At 37.2% G+C, this 16,197-nt stretch overlaps 8 protein-coding genes across 8 annotated transcripts; 2 read left to right on the top strand and 6 right to left on the bottom strand.

Annotated features, from left to right (window-relative positions):
* Positions 1 to 953: 953 nt before the first annotated feature.
* On the bottom strand, positions 954 to 2,305 carry SOCG_01098 (ran GTPase Spi1). The gene is made up of 3 exons (XM_013163518.1): positions 2,109 to 2,305; positions 1,697 to 1,883; positions 954 to 1,514 (listed from the first exon to the last, which is right to left on the bottom strand). Exons 1-3 carry the CDS (start codon positions 2,229 to 2,231, stop codon positions 1,177 to 1,179), a joined length of 648 nt encoding a protein of 215 aa, XP_013018972.1. The 5' UTR covers positions 2,232 to 2,305; the 3' UTR covers positions 954 to 1,176.
* Positions 2,306 to 2,605: 300 nt separating this feature from the next.
* Positions 2,606 to 5,943, bottom strand: SOCG_01099 (boi family protein). The gene is made up of 2 exons (XM_013163519.1): positions 5,731 to 5,943; positions 2,606 to 5,540 (listed from the first exon to the last, which is right to left on the bottom strand). The coding sequence occupies exons 1-2, from the start codon at positions 5,860 to 5,862 to the stop codon at positions 3,174 to 3,176; spliced, it is 2,499 nt and encodes an 832-aa protein (XP_013018973.1). The 5' UTR covers positions 5,863 to 5,943; the 3' UTR covers positions 2,606 to 3,173.
* Positions 5,944 to 6,851: 908 nt separating this feature from the next.
* Positions 6,852 to 7,637, bottom strand: SOCG_01100 (V-type ATPase subunit G). The gene is made up of 5 exons (XM_013163520.1): positions 7,539 to 7,637; positions 7,455 to 7,493; positions 7,353 to 7,395; positions 7,204 to 7,304; positions 6,852 to 7,153 (listed from the first exon to the last, which is right to left on the bottom strand). The coding sequence occupies exons 1-5, from the start codon at positions 7,539 to 7,541 to the stop codon at positions 7,013 to 7,015; spliced, it is 327 nt and encodes a 108-aa protein (XP_013018974.1). The 5' UTR covers positions 7,542 to 7,637; the 3' UTR covers positions 6,852 to 7,012.
* A 302-nt stretch (positions 7,638 to 7,939) lies between these two features.
* On the bottom strand, positions 7,940 to 9,911 carry SOCG_01101 (uncharacterized protein). The gene is made up of 2 exons (XM_013163521.1): positions 9,697 to 9,911; positions 7,940 to 9,640 (listed from the first exon to the last, which is right to left on the bottom strand). The coding sequence occupies exons 1-2, from the start codon at positions 9,874 to 9,876 to the stop codon at positions 8,372 to 8,374; spliced, it is 1,449 nt and encodes a 482-aa protein (XP_013018975.1). The 5' UTR covers positions 9,877 to 9,911; the 3' UTR covers positions 7,940 to 8,371.
* Positions 9,912 to 10,288: 377 nt separating this feature from the next.
* Positions 10,289 to 11,601, bottom strand: SOCG_01102 (DNA-directed RNA polymerase I and III subunit Rpc40). The gene has a single exon (XM_013163522.1). It carries the CDS (start codon positions 11,514 to 11,516, stop codon positions 10,467 to 10,469), a length of 1,050 nt encoding a protein of 349 aa, XP_013018976.1. The 5' UTR covers positions 11,517 to 11,601; the 3' UTR covers positions 10,289 to 10,466.
* Positions 11,602 to 12,322: 721 nt separating this feature from the next.
* Positions 12,323 to 13,753, top strand: SOCG_01103 (UDP-N-acetylglucosamine diphosphorylase Uap1/Qri1; the record flags this gene model as incomplete). The annotated part of the gene is made up of 1 exon (XM_013163523.1): positions 12,323 to 13,753. The coding sequence occupies one exon, from the start codon at positions 12,323 to 12,325 to the stop codon at positions 13,751 to 13,753; it is 1,431 nt and encodes a 476-aa protein (XP_013018977.1).
* Positions 13,754 to 13,900: 147 nt separating this feature from the next.
* Positions 13,901 to 14,988, top strand: SOCG_01104 (TIM23 translocase complex subunit Tim21). Its single transcript, XM_013163524.1, has one exon. It carries the CDS (start codon positions 13,936 to 13,938, stop codon positions 14,605 to 14,607), a length of 672 nt encoding a protein of 223 aa, XP_013018978.1. The 5' UTR covers positions 13,901 to 13,935; the 3' UTR covers positions 14,608 to 14,988.
* SOCG_01105 (NADPH-hemoprotein reductase) lies at positions 14,986 to 16,093 on the bottom strand. The gene is made up of 3 exons (XM_013163525.1): positions 15,651 to 16,093; positions 15,413 to 15,590; positions 14,986 to 15,362 (listed from the first exon to the last, which is right to left on the bottom strand). Exons 1-3 carry the CDS (start codon positions 15,822 to 15,824, stop codon positions 15,289 to 15,291), a joined length of 426 nt encoding a protein of 141 aa, XP_013018979.1. The 5' UTR covers positions 15,825 to 16,093; the 3' UTR covers positions 14,986 to 15,288.
* Between the last annotated feature and the right edge of the window lie 104 nt (positions 16,094 to 16,197).

The following is a 16,197-nucleotide window of genomic DNA, read 5'->3' on the forward strand; positions in this document are numbered from 1 at the left end:
TCTTTCCCGATTTTCGTACAAAGGAAAAAATTGAACGGCGTTTAAAGCAAGTTAGTTATGTGTTTTCTATTTTTCTTGCTAAGCCATCCAGGTTCATTCTCGCAATTATCCAAAGCAATGCATTCGGAAAGTCTTATTGAGATTTGCGTAATCGGAAGGAAGTTCATGTTCTCCCCTAACGGCATAATTGAGATTTGGTACGAGATGCTTCCATTTACCTTTGCATAAATGCAGTGCTGTAAGAGCATCCAGAGTAGTATCATTTGTAATTGATTTCCTCAATCGGTAAAATGTGCTTCAATATAGACGATGCAAACTAACGGCATTCGTCTACGCCGCTTTGCTATTTTGCTGAATCAATTCAGCCAGTAAAAGGAATTGTGTCATTTGTTAATACCGTTTCAAAGGAGTTTGTCAATTGTCCGAATCAATTTCTAATCATCGCAACTTCCATGTAAGATCAAATCTACCAAATTTAACTAGAGTACTTCATATGAAAATGATGCTTGAAAGAAGCTATTGTGATTATCACTTCATAAATGAAGTACGTTCCTTTCTCGAAGCTATAGACTGCGAATGTTTACATTAGTACTTGTGCAACTGATTTTTACTGAAATACCACACAATGCATTGTAACTTGATTGATTTGTATTATTTTTATTTTTGTTTGCCTACAATTAAGCACTGTTCAGTAACTGCTTGGAAGAAAAATTCAAAAAACTCCAAATACGGTTGATTGAAAATGACCACCTTCTCTGGCTCTTTCCTGCCACACATTCGGAGCACCTTAAATTGCAAATGTCTAATGAACGATACAAACAGCGGCCGACCAACCTTTCGCTCAAGTATACATGTTACTATACTAGTGCTTGCTTAGCGGCGACACCTTACAAACAATATCAGAAATGGACAAACAAAGCTTATAAAGCATCTACTTGAATAGCCAACGACGGATTACAAAGTATACAGTTTTCTGAAAAAAATAAGCAACAAAAGACTAACATCCAAATTTAGTAAACCCCATAATATTTTAATCGAGTAAAGTGTAGACTGAAATTAATTTTTCTTCAAATTGAAAAAGGGGTATTTTCAACCGTAACCAAAGCTCCCTTGAAAACACGCAGACGGAAATGCGACCCGCTTTCAATTAGTAGGAGACCAAGACAATGAGCTAATCTACAAATCAGCATCATCTTCGTCAGGAAGAGGCATAGCAGCAGCCTCGTTCATTTCTTGTTGGTATTGAGCCAACAATTGTTGGTCAACTTGAACCTCAGGAGGAGCAAGAGCAGGAGAAGCAACAAATTCCAAGTTGGGGTTACCAACCAACTTACGGGCAAGCCATAAGAAAGGCTTCTCGAAATTGTAGTTAGACTTGGCGGAGATGTCGTAGTATTGAAGGTTCTTCTTGCGGTGGAAGGTGATGGCCTTAGCCTTTACCTTACGCTCCTTAACATCAACCTTGTTACCACAGAGGACAATGGGAATGTTTTCACAAACACGGACAAGATCACCTATTGAGTATGTTAGTAAACCTTTTTCTCTTAACAGACGAAAATCAGGTAGTACGAAGGAAATAACCAGACATCAACTCATATGAATGCAAATCAAACACGTGCAACTCAATTCTAATAGATGTTTTAATGGATAACCAATCCTTCCTTCATTTCTACCCGATTTTTCCAATCAAACATACGCCACCAGTGAGGAACGTTCTTGTAAGTAATACGAGAAGTAACATCAAACATAATAATACCACATTGACCCTGAATATAATAACCGTCACGAAGACCACCAAGCTTCTCTTGACCAGCAGTGTCCCAAACGTTGAAGCAAAGTTCACCGAAGTTGGTGTGGAAGTGTAAGGGGTGAACCTCGACACCCTAAATACGTTAGCAATTTGCTGTATCTTTATACACAGAATCTTCCTTGTATAATTGACTGCCTGACGGTCATTGCTCAACTATAGAACCGTTGACAATGTTCCCCGCTTGTACTCAAATCATAAAGATGAGAGTTCGAAGCCAAAAGGAGCCAAACAATCTTCTGAACGCGTCTTTACAAGGATTTAATTCTGCGATCCTGCTAATTTATGAAGATTTACATACCAAAGTAGCAATGTACTTCTTTTCAAATTCACCAGTCAAATGGCGTTTGACGAAAGTGGTCTTACCAGTACCACCATCTCCTACGAGAACAAGCTTAAAAGTAGGGATATTTTGTTGAGCCATGTTTCTTTTGTCTTACCGCACCGAAACTACCTGAGTTTGGTTAAGGGAAAAATTTAGTGTAGCGTAATTTTTATATGAAAGCGAGTCCAGTACAAAGGAAACCCTAACCCTACCTTACTACTTCTTTGGAATCCGACAGAATGGGAAGGGTAGAACATCTTAATGGAGGATTCGGTGAATTAACGAGTGCAGTAAATAAGATAGTGTAGCGAGGAAAATGGCTATAAGAAAATTGTTGAATATGGGAAATATTCAAGCTTGAATGGAAAGATAAAAAAAGGCTACGGAGATTATGCAAGCAAGCTTAAAATATGAAAATAACTTCCAATCGCCATCATATTACGAGTCTACATTGATCTGAAGTTTGCATCGTATGCGCATTTGATGGGTTAACATCCAAAGTCAAAGTGAGATTGATTTAGAAAGTCGGGAAACTTGGGTGTGACAACCTCAACTTGACTATTAAATAAAATCTATATATATAAATATATATACAGAAATAAAACAAACGACAACAGGTCTTCGGTCCAACCCATAAATCCGAAGTAAACTCTTTACTTTTGTAAAAGAGAAAAGTGAAGAGCAATGTATCATCACACAAATACTTAACTCTTAATTCTATAATGAAAGAAAAAAAACATATGATCGTTAAACATTTTAAATAAAATTTGACCTGCAACCTGTGAAGATTCACATGGAATATATGGGCAAGTTAAAGAAAATAATCGTCAGGAAGCAAAACTCAAACATTAGATTGCTATTATTCCAAGAAACAAATTTTTTTAGCAGTAAGAAAACACGTTAAATTTATCAATTCCGTTAAATAATATAAAAACATTAGAGCCATCAATATTCCCACTCAGTTTTCGAAAGTCGAGTCAAGATTGGACTAATAGTAAAATTTCGTACAATCAGCAAATCCGCACGTATTATTTATTTGTATTACTTGGCAGGTTGTCTCACAGGTTCTTTACCTTTCTGCTTGGCATTTTTCTTCAGACCAATGGAGGAAGGCAAGTCTGGCTCTGCTTGTTCGTCCATCAACAGTGAAGGAGGTCGGGTACGAAGTTCCTTTGCTTTATTCAAGGAAATCGTTTGCATCCTTGTTGTTGTTAATACGGGAACAGACATATCACGCTCCACTGTAGCTTTCAAGAAAGCAGATGACCAACGATTAATATCATCCTTATTTTCACAGATAAAGTAGTGTACTTTTGGAGGAGTAAACATTACAGCAGCCTTTGCAGCGCCTGGTGCAGGTGGTGCCAATTTAATAGCGGTTTTACCGCCACTTAGAACTAAATCTTCAACTTTGCAAACACGGTGAGAAGTTATGTCAATCAATCCTTTTTCAGAAGTATCATTCAAAGAATGGTAATAAGATAGCCTTGTGCCTTTTAAAACGAAATATCTGGCCTTCCATACACCATAACGATCACTTCGTTTACGCATCCAACCATGGCAGTCAGCAGTCTTCAGCGCTTCCTTGGCAGGGATATCTGTAAGTCCTTCACTAATTCCAGTAGGTAAGATTTTTTGTCTTCCAAAAATATCCCTTTTTGACTTTCTTTTTCCAATTGGTTCCTTTCCCAAGGGCGCAGAACTAGGAGCATCCGAAACCGAAGAAGATAGTGAACTGGGAGTAGAGATTTTCAGGTTTGGTGTTTTCTGTCCATTATCGGACGAAGATTTGACACTTGTAGCGGACAGCACTTTCTGGACAAGAGGTTTCTTCGTACTTGAAGTGTTCTTAGCATTGTTTAAAGAAGGTGATTTCTGCGATGAAGCAGGTGGTAAAAGACCAGAGGAAGCGGTTGAATTCGTGGGGCTTATCACGGTAGGTTCCACAGATTTAGAAGACAGCAATGGTTCTCCTGTTGGAGCGGATGAGGAAGACGCACCTGCTGTGTCGGTTTTCAGTCTTGTTAAACCAGCATGTTTGTCTTTACCCTTTGATTGTATAACGTTAGGGGATTGTTTATAAGTAGCTGAGGGTTGAGGAGTATACAACTTGGGATCAGCTGGCGGTTGCAATGAAGTAGACTCATCTGAGCCATTAGCATGTTCGAAACTTGACGATCCAGCAGTTGGCACTTGAGCTAAACGAGAAGAGCCGTGAGTTGAGTGCGAAGACTCTGACGGCGAGGGACGTTTGGTGATAGGCGAAACGCTTGAAGGAACGGAAGAAGACAATTGAGTGACACTATCACGTTTTACAGTGGGAGCCTTGTTTTCTCCACGAGTACGAGCAGCTGAGAGAGGAGGAATGTATTGCTCAGAATTATTGTTGCCAAATTCATCAAGATCAGGAGAAACCAACATATGAGATAAAGTAGGTAGCACGCTCATACGATTCGAACTAGCATTAGATTCATTATTGGAACCATAATTGGAAGATGAAGGGACAAACGTAGGGTCACCAAAGTCTACCATAGAGTGGTTTACATTCGGAGACAATAAATCAGGGCTGGGAGATTGAGAGTAGCTGTCAGGGAACTCTGGGTAATTTTCAGAAAGCGTTTGTTGATAGATGTCTTTAAGCTGTTGAATTTTACGTAAAACTTCAAATCTTTTTCCATAAGAAGTTATATTAAGCTCCTTCAAAACACTCGAATCCGTATTAAGTAAGATCTCACCATTGATTTCATTCTCCATAAAATTAGGAGCTACAGATCCAAGGCCGGCATTTTTCAACCAATCTATGACCTCCGCTGTAGACCAGTGTGGCAAGCTTTGAATTTTTTCAGAAAGACCAAGGGAAGATGGTGATCGATAATTTAAAATAGGCAGGGGGGAGGTGCTGTGTTCATCGGCTTCAGCAGTCGATAAGTTTTGTAGTGCGCTCTCAATATCATCAATAGTTTTGCGCATAGGATCGTTATTAGAAGATGATTTATCTAGGTCAGGTGAATTAGAAAGAGAGGATTTATCATTCCACTTTTGTGGTCCACTAGGGAGTGAATTACGGTGATTGTTAAGGAAGTCTTTTTCGAAATTAGATGATTCTCTTTTATTTAAAGAAGGAGGAAGCAGATGATCATTAAAGTGGTTGGGCGATATGCTTTCTGGTTTTGACACTCCATTAGTATCTGGTTGAGGAAGACTAGCATGAGAGTCTTGCTTGGGGGCAGGTTCCTCCTCCAAGTCCGTCAAATTCGAGCTGGAACTTGAAGACTCAGTAAGCTCGGTAGTAGAAATAGACACGTCTGCCTTTTCGTTACGAGCATTTTCATGATTAGGAACCTCTTTAGATAACAATTCTACATGTGAGGCAGGAAAAATCCCTCGATTTCCTTCCTGGTCCTCTGCCTAAAACAAATGGTTAGCAAATCACTTGCTTTTTTTTCTTTCACAATTGCAACGTCAATAAACAACTTGTCACTTCCAGTACGAGCATTTCACGAGCGATTAGAAATAAGTCATAGCACTGATAATGCACTAGCATTATGAGAATCCTCGCAAGACGCACATACAGTGGGAATCAACAGGTTTTACTTACCTCCCACCATCCATCGCCAAATTCTTCGTCCATTTTTATAAGTAGGTACTTATTCCCTTCAATCAATGGCAGTTCGTCACTGCTTTTCCCAGGGAACGAATGCAAAGCAACCACAAACCGTTCAGACGCCATGTTTGCGGTGAAACGAAAAGGATGAATGTCAGTAGTTGTTTGAAGTATATTAGAATGGCGTTTCGTTCTTAGCCAGATGGCTGGCTGGTTTTGCCTTTTGCAGAGACGAAAGTGCTGTTATTAGACATAAGGGAGCCGACCGCACCTACTCTTAAAAACTAATAAGCTTGTAGTTATGTAAAACACTAAAATGTTTAGTGTATGTGAATGACTTATCACTATACAAAACCACACACAAAAACAAACAATCATGAAGAAAGCAAAATGTTTCTCAGCACTAGGAAACCTTCAATAAAATTACCTGAATAATTCCATAAAATAATTTTAAATTAAATTCTTCTTTTTTTATAAAGGAAGGTCCCCTCCTCTATGAAAGCCAACATGTATATATTATATTTTATTATATTAAGATGATGTTTATTAACGACAAAGAACTAACTATCCGTATAAGTTGATAACGTATAGCAAACACATTGTAAGGAGAATAACGTCTGTGTGAACTGTGATACCCTTCCCTTCTGGAATGTAAGACTTAGTGGGGGTAACTTTCAATTTCTTAATTAGGCAAGTCTTAGTTATATGAAAATTAATGAATGAATTATATTTGCAATGAATGACTGAATAGAAAGTATTTATAATGTATTAGATTTTCAATACTTCCCAAGAATGTATATGAAGCCCTACAGTTGATGCGAAACACATTAAACAATCCTTGTAATAAGGCAAACTGTAGAAAAGAAGCAATGTAAAGCAGGAAAAAGAAATGAAATTAAAACAAAAAACGAAAGCTACTTTTCATGGATGCTATCTACTTTTACTCTTTGCAAAAAACAGATCGACCATGGAAGAATGGTGTACAGTCTTCTAGCTGGCCGAGATAGAGAGTTTAGAAACTCTCTTATTAATATTGATGACTACTCTTTTGATTTTCAAATTTTCAGAAGCTTTGGTTAATAACATATCGTGTTTCTTATTTCCAATTTCTACAACAGTACCTTCTGCTTCACGCAAGTTGACTTTGAAGAAAGAAAGGATATTAACATTATTATAATCTTCAAATAGAAACAATATTTCTTTCTCATCAATATACATATTATATATAGGGAAAAGAACGAAACAGTGAACGGCAAAACTCATTAATCGTAGATGTTCACTTTACGTCGCAGGCAATGGCCAAAATGGCGTTGATAACTTTATCAGAGTTTTCTTTGGCATCCTTCTTGATAGATTCAAAATCTTTCTCCACTTGCTTTTTCGTTTGTTCTTCAGTTTGAGAATAAATACCGGAAGCCTACCGAATGTTAGAATTGAATTGGGATATAGTTCACCACTTTTATTTACCTTAGCTTCAGCATCTTTGAATTCCTTCTCCTTGGAAGCAGCGTATTCATCTATCTCTGCCTTGGCCTCCTGACGTGCATCCTTTAATCTTTGAACTCGGTCTATGGTTTGACAATTAGCAATCATGCTAAGTATTCATCATTACATACGTTGGCGAGCCTTGTCTACAATACTGCGGGCCACTTTCTCTGCCTTTTTCACGGTGTTAGCAATCAATTTTGCACCGTTACATTCATTCATTTAACACGAACCTCCAACAATTGCTGAATTCCAGAATTTGTTTGCGTACTCTAAAAGAATTAGCTCATTTCTTTTCATAATCCTAATCACCATACCATTATTCCTTTGCGTCTAGTTTCAAACTTGGCAACTTGGAACTTTCACACTTCCAATTTCAGAAGACTACACTCTACAAGTCCGACCCTTCCTATTTATAATGAAATACACCGAGATGCACTATGCATATACTGAAGGATCCCGAACTGTGTAATAGTTATTAAAAAATCATCAAAGCACTTTATGTACTAGAGGGCTCTACTATACTTCTATTCGTTAGCACTTTGTAATGAAATAGAAGTATCAAAAGAAAAGCAGTTATAGAGGTAAAATACATAGAAAAATAAATAAATAAACTGCTTACTCTTTGGCTCTGTTCTTCTTCAAAGTTAAAAACTACTTTCACTTGTTTTGCTGATTTGTTGCTAATCTCACAAATGTAATTAGGATAATTGTCTGCCAAAAGAATAAGGAAGCTTTTGAACAACTGGAAGTAATAAATATATCTTAGGTAAATTCACTTCTATTCTTATTTATGAGGTATATTAAACATTCAAAGGATTGCTGTAATCAAAAAATAGAAAAAAAATTAGTTTAATAAAGAAGGGAGTATTACTTGCTTCCTAGCAGACCAATTGTACAAATTAATTTTGGGAGTTATGCGGGCCATTGGATTTTACTCTTCCCCATAGCACTGAAAGCAGATGAAAGTCAGCCATATATACTAAATTTTCCGAGAAACTGTATGAGAGTCATAGCTAAAATCCAAAAGAACAACAATCAGACGGAACCATAAAAGCCAATTATAATTTTAAGTTGCGTAAATGTAAATAATGTCACCAAAAGACAACCGTAAACTAAACGTCAAAAAGATTATAACAAAACTTGAAATCTATGCAGTTACTTTCTTTGTCACGTATTTGTTGAGCTGTTGTTCAAGAAATTCCAAGCAGGCATTTTGGTTTTCACGCTCTGGTTGAGAGTTTACACAGTTAGAAAGAATAGAAAGTTCCTTTTCTGTTATTGGCAACGAGCGTTCCGTAAAAAGAGTTTCTAGTTGTCTCCAAGTTTGAATAATTTGCTCAAAAGTACTGGGCAAATTCGTATATGTAATTAACAAAGAGCGATAGGTTACATGAGATGGCTCCAGTTCATAATTGGAAATCAAATCGAGAGCAGTAAATAGCCACTTCTCATCACGCAAACGGGAAGCAACGGTAAACAGAGCGTTTGCAGTAGCAATAGTTGGCTCATAGCGCTTCTCTTCAAAAACACGGTTGAGCAAGTTATTGATAAATTTTTCGACCTTTCCACGATCTTTCTCATTACCGATGGGCTGCTTGAGAGCTAAACTAAGGATGCAATTCGTCAAGCGACTAACGTTGCGTGGTGAAACCTCAAGGTGATATTCCAAAATTGGCATCAATGGCCAGACAGATTGCTCGTGTTCAAACATCTTTTGCATAAACCATACTGTCGTGTATACTGAGGGGAGATTGTAGTCATTCAAATTGGACTTAAGCAAATACTTAGAACCGTCATCAAAGTACTCCTTGTGAGCGAGTACAGACAGAATAATTTCAGAATGATAGGAAGTTAATCCCTTCAAATTCACGAGAGCTTGGTGAGCTTTCGTCTGAATTGCAGGATCAGGGAACACTGCGTAAATCAAATATACAGCCACTAATTCATCAATAGCTTCTCGTCCACCAAGATGCTCATGAATTCTTGACCCAATTTGACTACACTGATCAAAAGTTGAGTTGTTTAGCAACTTGGCATGTAATATACATAAATAAAGACTGGAAAGGACCTTCGTGTCATTATGCAAGTACTCGATGTGGCTCAATGCCATGTCGGCAATCAAGGAGGCTTTGTCGTAAAGATTCAAATCGATGTAGGACTTGATCATGCTTGACCAAAACTGAGCTGTGGCCACTTCTTGGTGTTCAATAGCATACTTTAATATATCGTCTAGATTATCTAATGTGTTTTTATCAACGGATCCACGGCCGCGAATACCCTTGGAACGGTTTACAAGGAATGTAATATATCTAGTCAGCGTAAATGAATCCAAGACTCCTAATGGTTTGAGACCAGCGAACGTGGCAACGCTTTCCTTATACTTTCTAGCTTGTAGTTGGGCATTCAGTTCATCTAGCTTATTTTTGTTAGAATTTCTTTTTCTAATTTCAATTAATTATAAAACTCTCATACCAAAACCGATGAATTGCTCTTTATGTGTCGCTGAGTATCGGGTGTAAAGCTTGAATGAAGGTTATTATGTAAAGGATGAGTAGTTACAAAAGTACGTCTAGCTTGAATTATAGGATCAACTAGACGCAACTGGTTGCTTTTCAGCAGCTTTCGAAAAAACTGGCTGCAAAATCCTTGCATGGTTGGTGGTGGAAAATTCGTAAAGATCAGTAGAGAAATATATAACCCTCACTCCTTCTAGACAAATCTGATAATATTAAATTATGTTAAACGAACTAACTACATAATAAACGAGTAGCTTATTTCTGTAATGGGTTTCTGTATGTGTTGAGAGAAGGAAACATTCAAAAAACATTCTAGAGTATTAGCAATATTGGTACATAGATACAAAGCGAAAAGATTCCTATGCCTGTTGATTTCGTACAAAATGTGGACCTAGCTTGTAACATTACCGTTGAAACTAAGAGACCTCAAGATCCTCTTAACGGTTCCTCAGAAAAATTGAAAGTTCAGTAGTTTCCTTAGCTATGTAAGACTAGTTGCTGATACGAAGGATTTTTATTAAACAAACAAACAAATTACAGTATCCAAACTTCGCTTCTGAAATGGTCATAAAACATAAATCTAGATATATTAATATTAAGTTTTTTTATCCTTTCCTAAAAAACCAAACGCAAACCCTTCTCTAGCCAATTATGAACAATTGTCTACGTGGCTATATTTACCAACTAAATGTATGGATATATTATAAACCCGTCCCCAAAAATTTTTTAAGCAGCTTCTGAACCCAAATTGTCAAGGCTAGCTTTCACAGCCATACATTTGGACTTCAAAACAGCAACACTCTTCAAAAATAAGACATCAGGCGTCATGATTCCGGTACTTTCTACCGAATAAAGGAAATGATCACGAACACGGCCTAATTGAACCTTGTCAGCGAATTCTGGGTGTCGTAAACATTCACGAGATACGGTATCTTTACGAACATCGGCAACACGAGCACGCTTCTTTCCATCAGGGCCGTCTTCGAGATCGATGACACCGGCAGGGAAACACTTTTGGAACTTGACAGCATCCTCACCTTCAATAGGTGATAAAATGTGAATAGTGGGCAACAAACGATAAGAGGCTGTAGCTACGGGAGAAAACTTTGCATGGTCCTGACCAACACCTAAGACAGCATGAGCTTCCAAATCAATTTCTTGACCAGGACGTAATTTAGCAACTACAATATTAGGGTTTACGACACGAATAGGAGACTCAGCAAAACGTTCCTCTTGTCGTCCTTGGGGCTTCCAGATCAAATCGCTCGACAGAACTTCCGAATTAACGTAAAGCTTCTTAGGATCCTTCTCATCAGCAGCGGCTTCTTTGTTAAATTCGCACTTCTTGCTCAATGAGAAAACTACCGTATCGTAGTCAGTATGAGTGGCTTCCTGGCCAGGGATAGGTCGCTGAAACCATTTGAACATGTCTGGATCAGCCTTAATGGGTAAAAGGCCAATTCTATGAGACAATACTTCGTCTTGGATAATGCTGGTGTTATTAATGATATAGGTAAATTCGAAAGCTACCGTAGGGATTTCAGCAATCAAAATTCGTCGGAACGCATTAGCAATAGAAGCATCCACTCCACTAATCTCAAAAGTCATTGTTTCTTCGTTTAAAGAAGTAACGGAGACATTCAAGTTTTCACGAAATTTGTCCAAGTTCCAGGAATTGTCCTCATCAAAGTAATAACCAGGAAAGTCTGTACTGGTAACATCTTTGACTCGGTCAGATTGGATAGAAACTTCCGTCCTCGATCGATCAGTAGCCATTCTGTTCCTATTCGATGGGAGTATGGTGAAGGACAATATGAATTTTCACAACTTTTTCCTTGACTGGTGGTTAACGCGCTGGGTATCGTAATATTTGATAGCAAAATATACCGCACTTTAATGGGGAACCATATTTGGTAATCAGAAGGTATAATAAAAATGGTGCTAAGTTGAAAAGCAATGTCTGAAATAAAAGAAATCAGTGATTATTTTTTATTTTTATTATTGTTTCAACAGAGATGAGCACGGAACTCTGACATTTACTTAGTATTTTTAAAAAAGCTTTGTTAACGAGTACAATGTCTCTCCTAGTCTATCTAAATGTCAGCAAAGTGCTTTTATAGAAAACAAAAATAAAAATAAACTATATCTTAATTCTTTCATTGATATTAATAGTAGAAAGACTCATGCTCCTACTCCATAGTTACTTGATACTTACCAGCAAGATACTTTTAGCTTTTGTCACAAGCATTGTTGATCATACAGAAACTATTCCTGTGGTATAATTTCACTACTTTATTATTTATTGATTACAATACAAACACATAGTCATTGGAGTGTTTATGTATATTTAAAGATGTTTACAAACTTAGAAGCATATATTGCTTTATAGGAGTCATATGCTTATATCAAGTTTTGAAAACAAATCTTCCACCGCATGAAAGAATGGTTTATTATAAACAAATACGATAGTATTCCTTCTGAGGGATTACTGACGTTTTCTTTCTTCTACAGAGAAGAGTTTTAGAAACTTTTTCTGAAATCATAAGTTTTAGAAGGGATTTCATACATTAGACACAGGTGATATGTTGGAAGGTGCATTGGAGGATTATCGTTCAATTTTTGAAAAAGCAAACCAATTGCATATATATGACCAGCTAAAAGAACTAAAGGGAATCTCTTTTGAAAAGTTTCAAACTCTTTGGAGTGAGGTTGAGAGTTTGCATTTAGATGAGTTATTGACCAAATTCGAAAATGCGATCGAACATAGTCAAAAGCGGAGCAAATTGACCCCGTCTGACGTCTCTCCGGTACCAATTATCTCAACAATCGATGAATCATGGTATAATATGGGCTTAGAAGAGATCTCAAAGGGTCGTGTTGCCGCTTTAGTGCTTGCTGGCGGCCAAGGTACAAGACTTGGGTCAAACGATCCAAAAGGATGCTTTAATATTGGATTACCTGGAAACAAGACCTTATTTGAGTTGCAGGCTTTAAAAATTCAAAGAGCAGAATATCTTGCTCAAGAAGCATACCCTATGCACAAACAATCAGCGAAAGTAGTATGGTATGTAATGGTGTCCGACGCAACCAAAGACATCACCCTTTCTTTTTTTAAAAAAAATAACTACTTTGGAATCCAAAAGGAGCGGATATTTTTCTTTGAACAAGGAAAATTGCCTTGCTTAGATGTCCAAGGGCGAATTCTTCTTGAGTCCGACTATACCGTTTCTCAAGCACCCAACGGAAATGGCGGTGTTTATGAGGCTTTACAAAGAACGGGCGCACTTGAGCATATGAAGCAATCTGGTATCGTCCATGTTACCGCTTATAGTGTAGATAATGTGCTTGCTTTACCGGTGGATCCCATCTTTATTGGCATGGTTCGCGAGAAAGGATACCAAGTGGCTATGAAAGTTGTAGAAAAGAAAGTCGCCGAAGAAAGAGTTGGTTTAGTTGTCTCACAAAACGCACATCCTTCAGTCGTTGAGTATTCCGAAATTTCAGAGGAGGCTTCACGTGCAACAGAATCGGTGGATGGGAAAACATGTTTGCGACTTCGTGCTGCAAATATTGCTTATCATTATTTTTCTTTGGACTTTTTAGAACACATGTCCCACAATGCTCGATATCTTCCTGTACACCTTGCTCTAAAAAAGATACCATATTATGATATTACTCAACACCAATTCTTCAAGCCATCATCTCCTAATGGATATAAGCTTGAAATGTTTATTTTTGATTCTTTTGAGCAGATTCCTATTGAAAAATTCGGTTGTCTACAAGTTTCACGTGACACATCCTTTAGTCCTCTGAAGAATTCACAGGATGCACCTACCGACAATAGAAGTACCTGCTTAAGGGATCTTTTTGATCTTGGAAGGAAATGGATTCTACAAAATGGTGGTATTTTAGAACAGGGTGATTGCCCTTTTGTTGCTCCATCGTTCAGTCTTCAAGGAGAATCTTTAGAATACATTCGAGGAAAGCGTATAGCAGAAAATCCTTTATATTAATTACTAGACTCTTATACACTTTTCTAAGAAATTACATTAACACGTTCTTCTGATGAAGCTGACTGGTTTACGGAGAAATAGTGAGTTCAAGAAAAACAGGTTCCTACCACCTACACTTTGAAATCCCCCTGTTTTCCATTATCCAAGTGGGTTTTTTATAGCATTCAAAATATATATTTTATATGAGACGTAGTATTTGTTTATCTAGTGCGCCACGACCTTCGAGCATATTCCAGCCGAAAAGGCTGTATTCGCTTGCATCCGATTCATTAAATAAGAACCCGGAAAAGCCTAAAGAAGGACGTTTAGCTCGTGTCTTTAAAGATCCTGCTGGAAAGTCGTGGAAGGATCTCAGTGCTCCTCAAAAAGCTTACCGTACTTCTGCAAACTTTGGAAATTTGTCAATTGTTGTCTTCGGAGGAGGTGTGTTTGGATTAATCGTTTATGCTTTGGTTACCAGCTTATGGTCAGGTGAAGCCCATTATGGTGATGAGGCATTTGATTTATTGAAAAACAACCCAGAATGCCAATATGTTTTTGGTGACGAAATGAAGGCTATAGGTGAGGCTAGTCATCCTTTAAGAAGAACTCATGGTATTTTGACAAGCCGAGTTTGGGACCATAAGGGCATTGAACACCTGGTCTTGCAATTTCATTTGATTGGAAATGGTCATAAGGGCCATGTATTTGGACGACTCGCGAATAACGGAAAGGACTACGTCTGGGAATACCTATATGTTGACGTTGCTAATTATGGAAATATTATTCTGTTTGATAAAACAAGATCTATAAGACACCAAAACAAGAACTTGGGTCTTTGGGGAAGCTTAAAAAACGTCAGCTGGGGTAAGTAAACAAAACATTACCTGACTTTAACTTAAAGGATTGCTCTAAAAATTTTTCTTACCGAAAATGAGAGTATTCTGAAAATCTTTTGGTGTTGAAGGGATACATGAAGCAGACATGGCTATGTGGAAGATTTCATGATGACTTCAAGTGTACTATCAAATTTTGCTAGAGAAGTTCCCATCTAGGATTAATAAATAACAAAAAAACCAATGAAATAAGAGTGCCACTGACCTTCAGCTAATACGAAAGCTAACCATCGAAGTACTTTGCAGTCTTCCATGGTTTTGGTGTTGATAATATTCCCATAATCAATCTATTTTGAAAACTCTATATTGAAACAGAAGAAAAGCTAGTAATTATTCATTTTACATTTATAGAAAAGATCAAGAAAAAGCTTAGTGATATTGTTAAACGACTTGGATACTCCAAAACAAATAACTTTTTAAAGGAACTTTAGTTATAGCAACTTCAACGTTGAGAGGTACTGCTTGTACAGAAAAGCCGGAGTCTACTTGAATAAAGATTCAAATATAAAAGATATTTTTATTTCCACAGTATCCAGTTGAAGCAATATAATGTGATTTATAATGTTTATACTATACTTTAATTGCTTCATTACTCTCTAAAATTAAGCACGCGTCCTATCAACAGGCCGTACATTGCGGGGTTTAAAATGCATCAAGTTTTTATGAATCAACCAGAGGACCAACGTAACAGGTTCTAAGCATTTCTTCTTCATTCACATCAGCATGGGCCTTCACTATAAAAAATGGTAAGTACGTTACGACCAAACACACAAATTGAACTCACTATACTGCTTTGTAGCATCAATGCCAGAGTGTTTAAAAATCTTTTTTGCACCATCTGGGTGATACGGAGCATAAGCAGTAACATTGTAGACTTTTCCTCGAACAGCAATCCAACAGTCGTCTTTTGTATTGTGCTTCTTCAATTCCTCCATCGTGACTTTAAAGGGTTCAGCTACTCCCTTTCTCCTATGTTAATGTTCATTCTTTAAAACAGCCTAATGCCTAGATCAATCACTTACGGACAAATTTTCACCGCTCTCCACTAATGCGTCCCATTTTTCTTGAGTACATCCAGGATCATTTTTTTGTTTTTTCTTGCTTTTCCTCTTAGTTTGCTTTTCACCACCCGCGCGAGCGGGCTCTTCCTTGGTAGCTTCTTGCTTTGAAAACAGCGATTTTAAGAAAGACGACATCTATTAAGATCAAAGGACCTACAATTAAAAGATTAGTATTTCAGATACAATCTTCTTTTCAGATTGTCAACTTCCCAAGTATCAGTAAGACTGAAGTTTTTCGTAGCGTCAGTAGAGTTTTTGTTTTTCTTTGTTTACGTTACCTAGAGCATATTGTGACTTAAAATATAATCAGATAAAGATAAAAATAATTATCGTTTTCATTAACTTTTGATGAAAATCAATATGTTGTTTCATATATGAAATAATTACTTTATACCAAAAGCAAATACTTTCAATAAAAATTTAATTTTGGAGTAAGTTCGCAATTAAGCCCAATATATACATGCCTATCTTACAGCTGAATCTTTCACATTAGCTAAACTGCTTAGTT

The sequence above is a fragment of the Schizosaccharomyces octosporus genome (genome assembly GCF_000150505.1).
Source record: "Schizosaccharomyces octosporus yFS286 unplaced genomic scaffold supercont6.2, whole genome shotgun sequence".
In the NCBI taxonomy this organism is placed as follows: Eukaryota; Fungi; Ascomycota; class Schizosaccharomycetes; order Schizosaccharomycetales; family Schizosaccharomycetaceae; genus Schizosaccharomyces; species Schizosaccharomyces octosporus.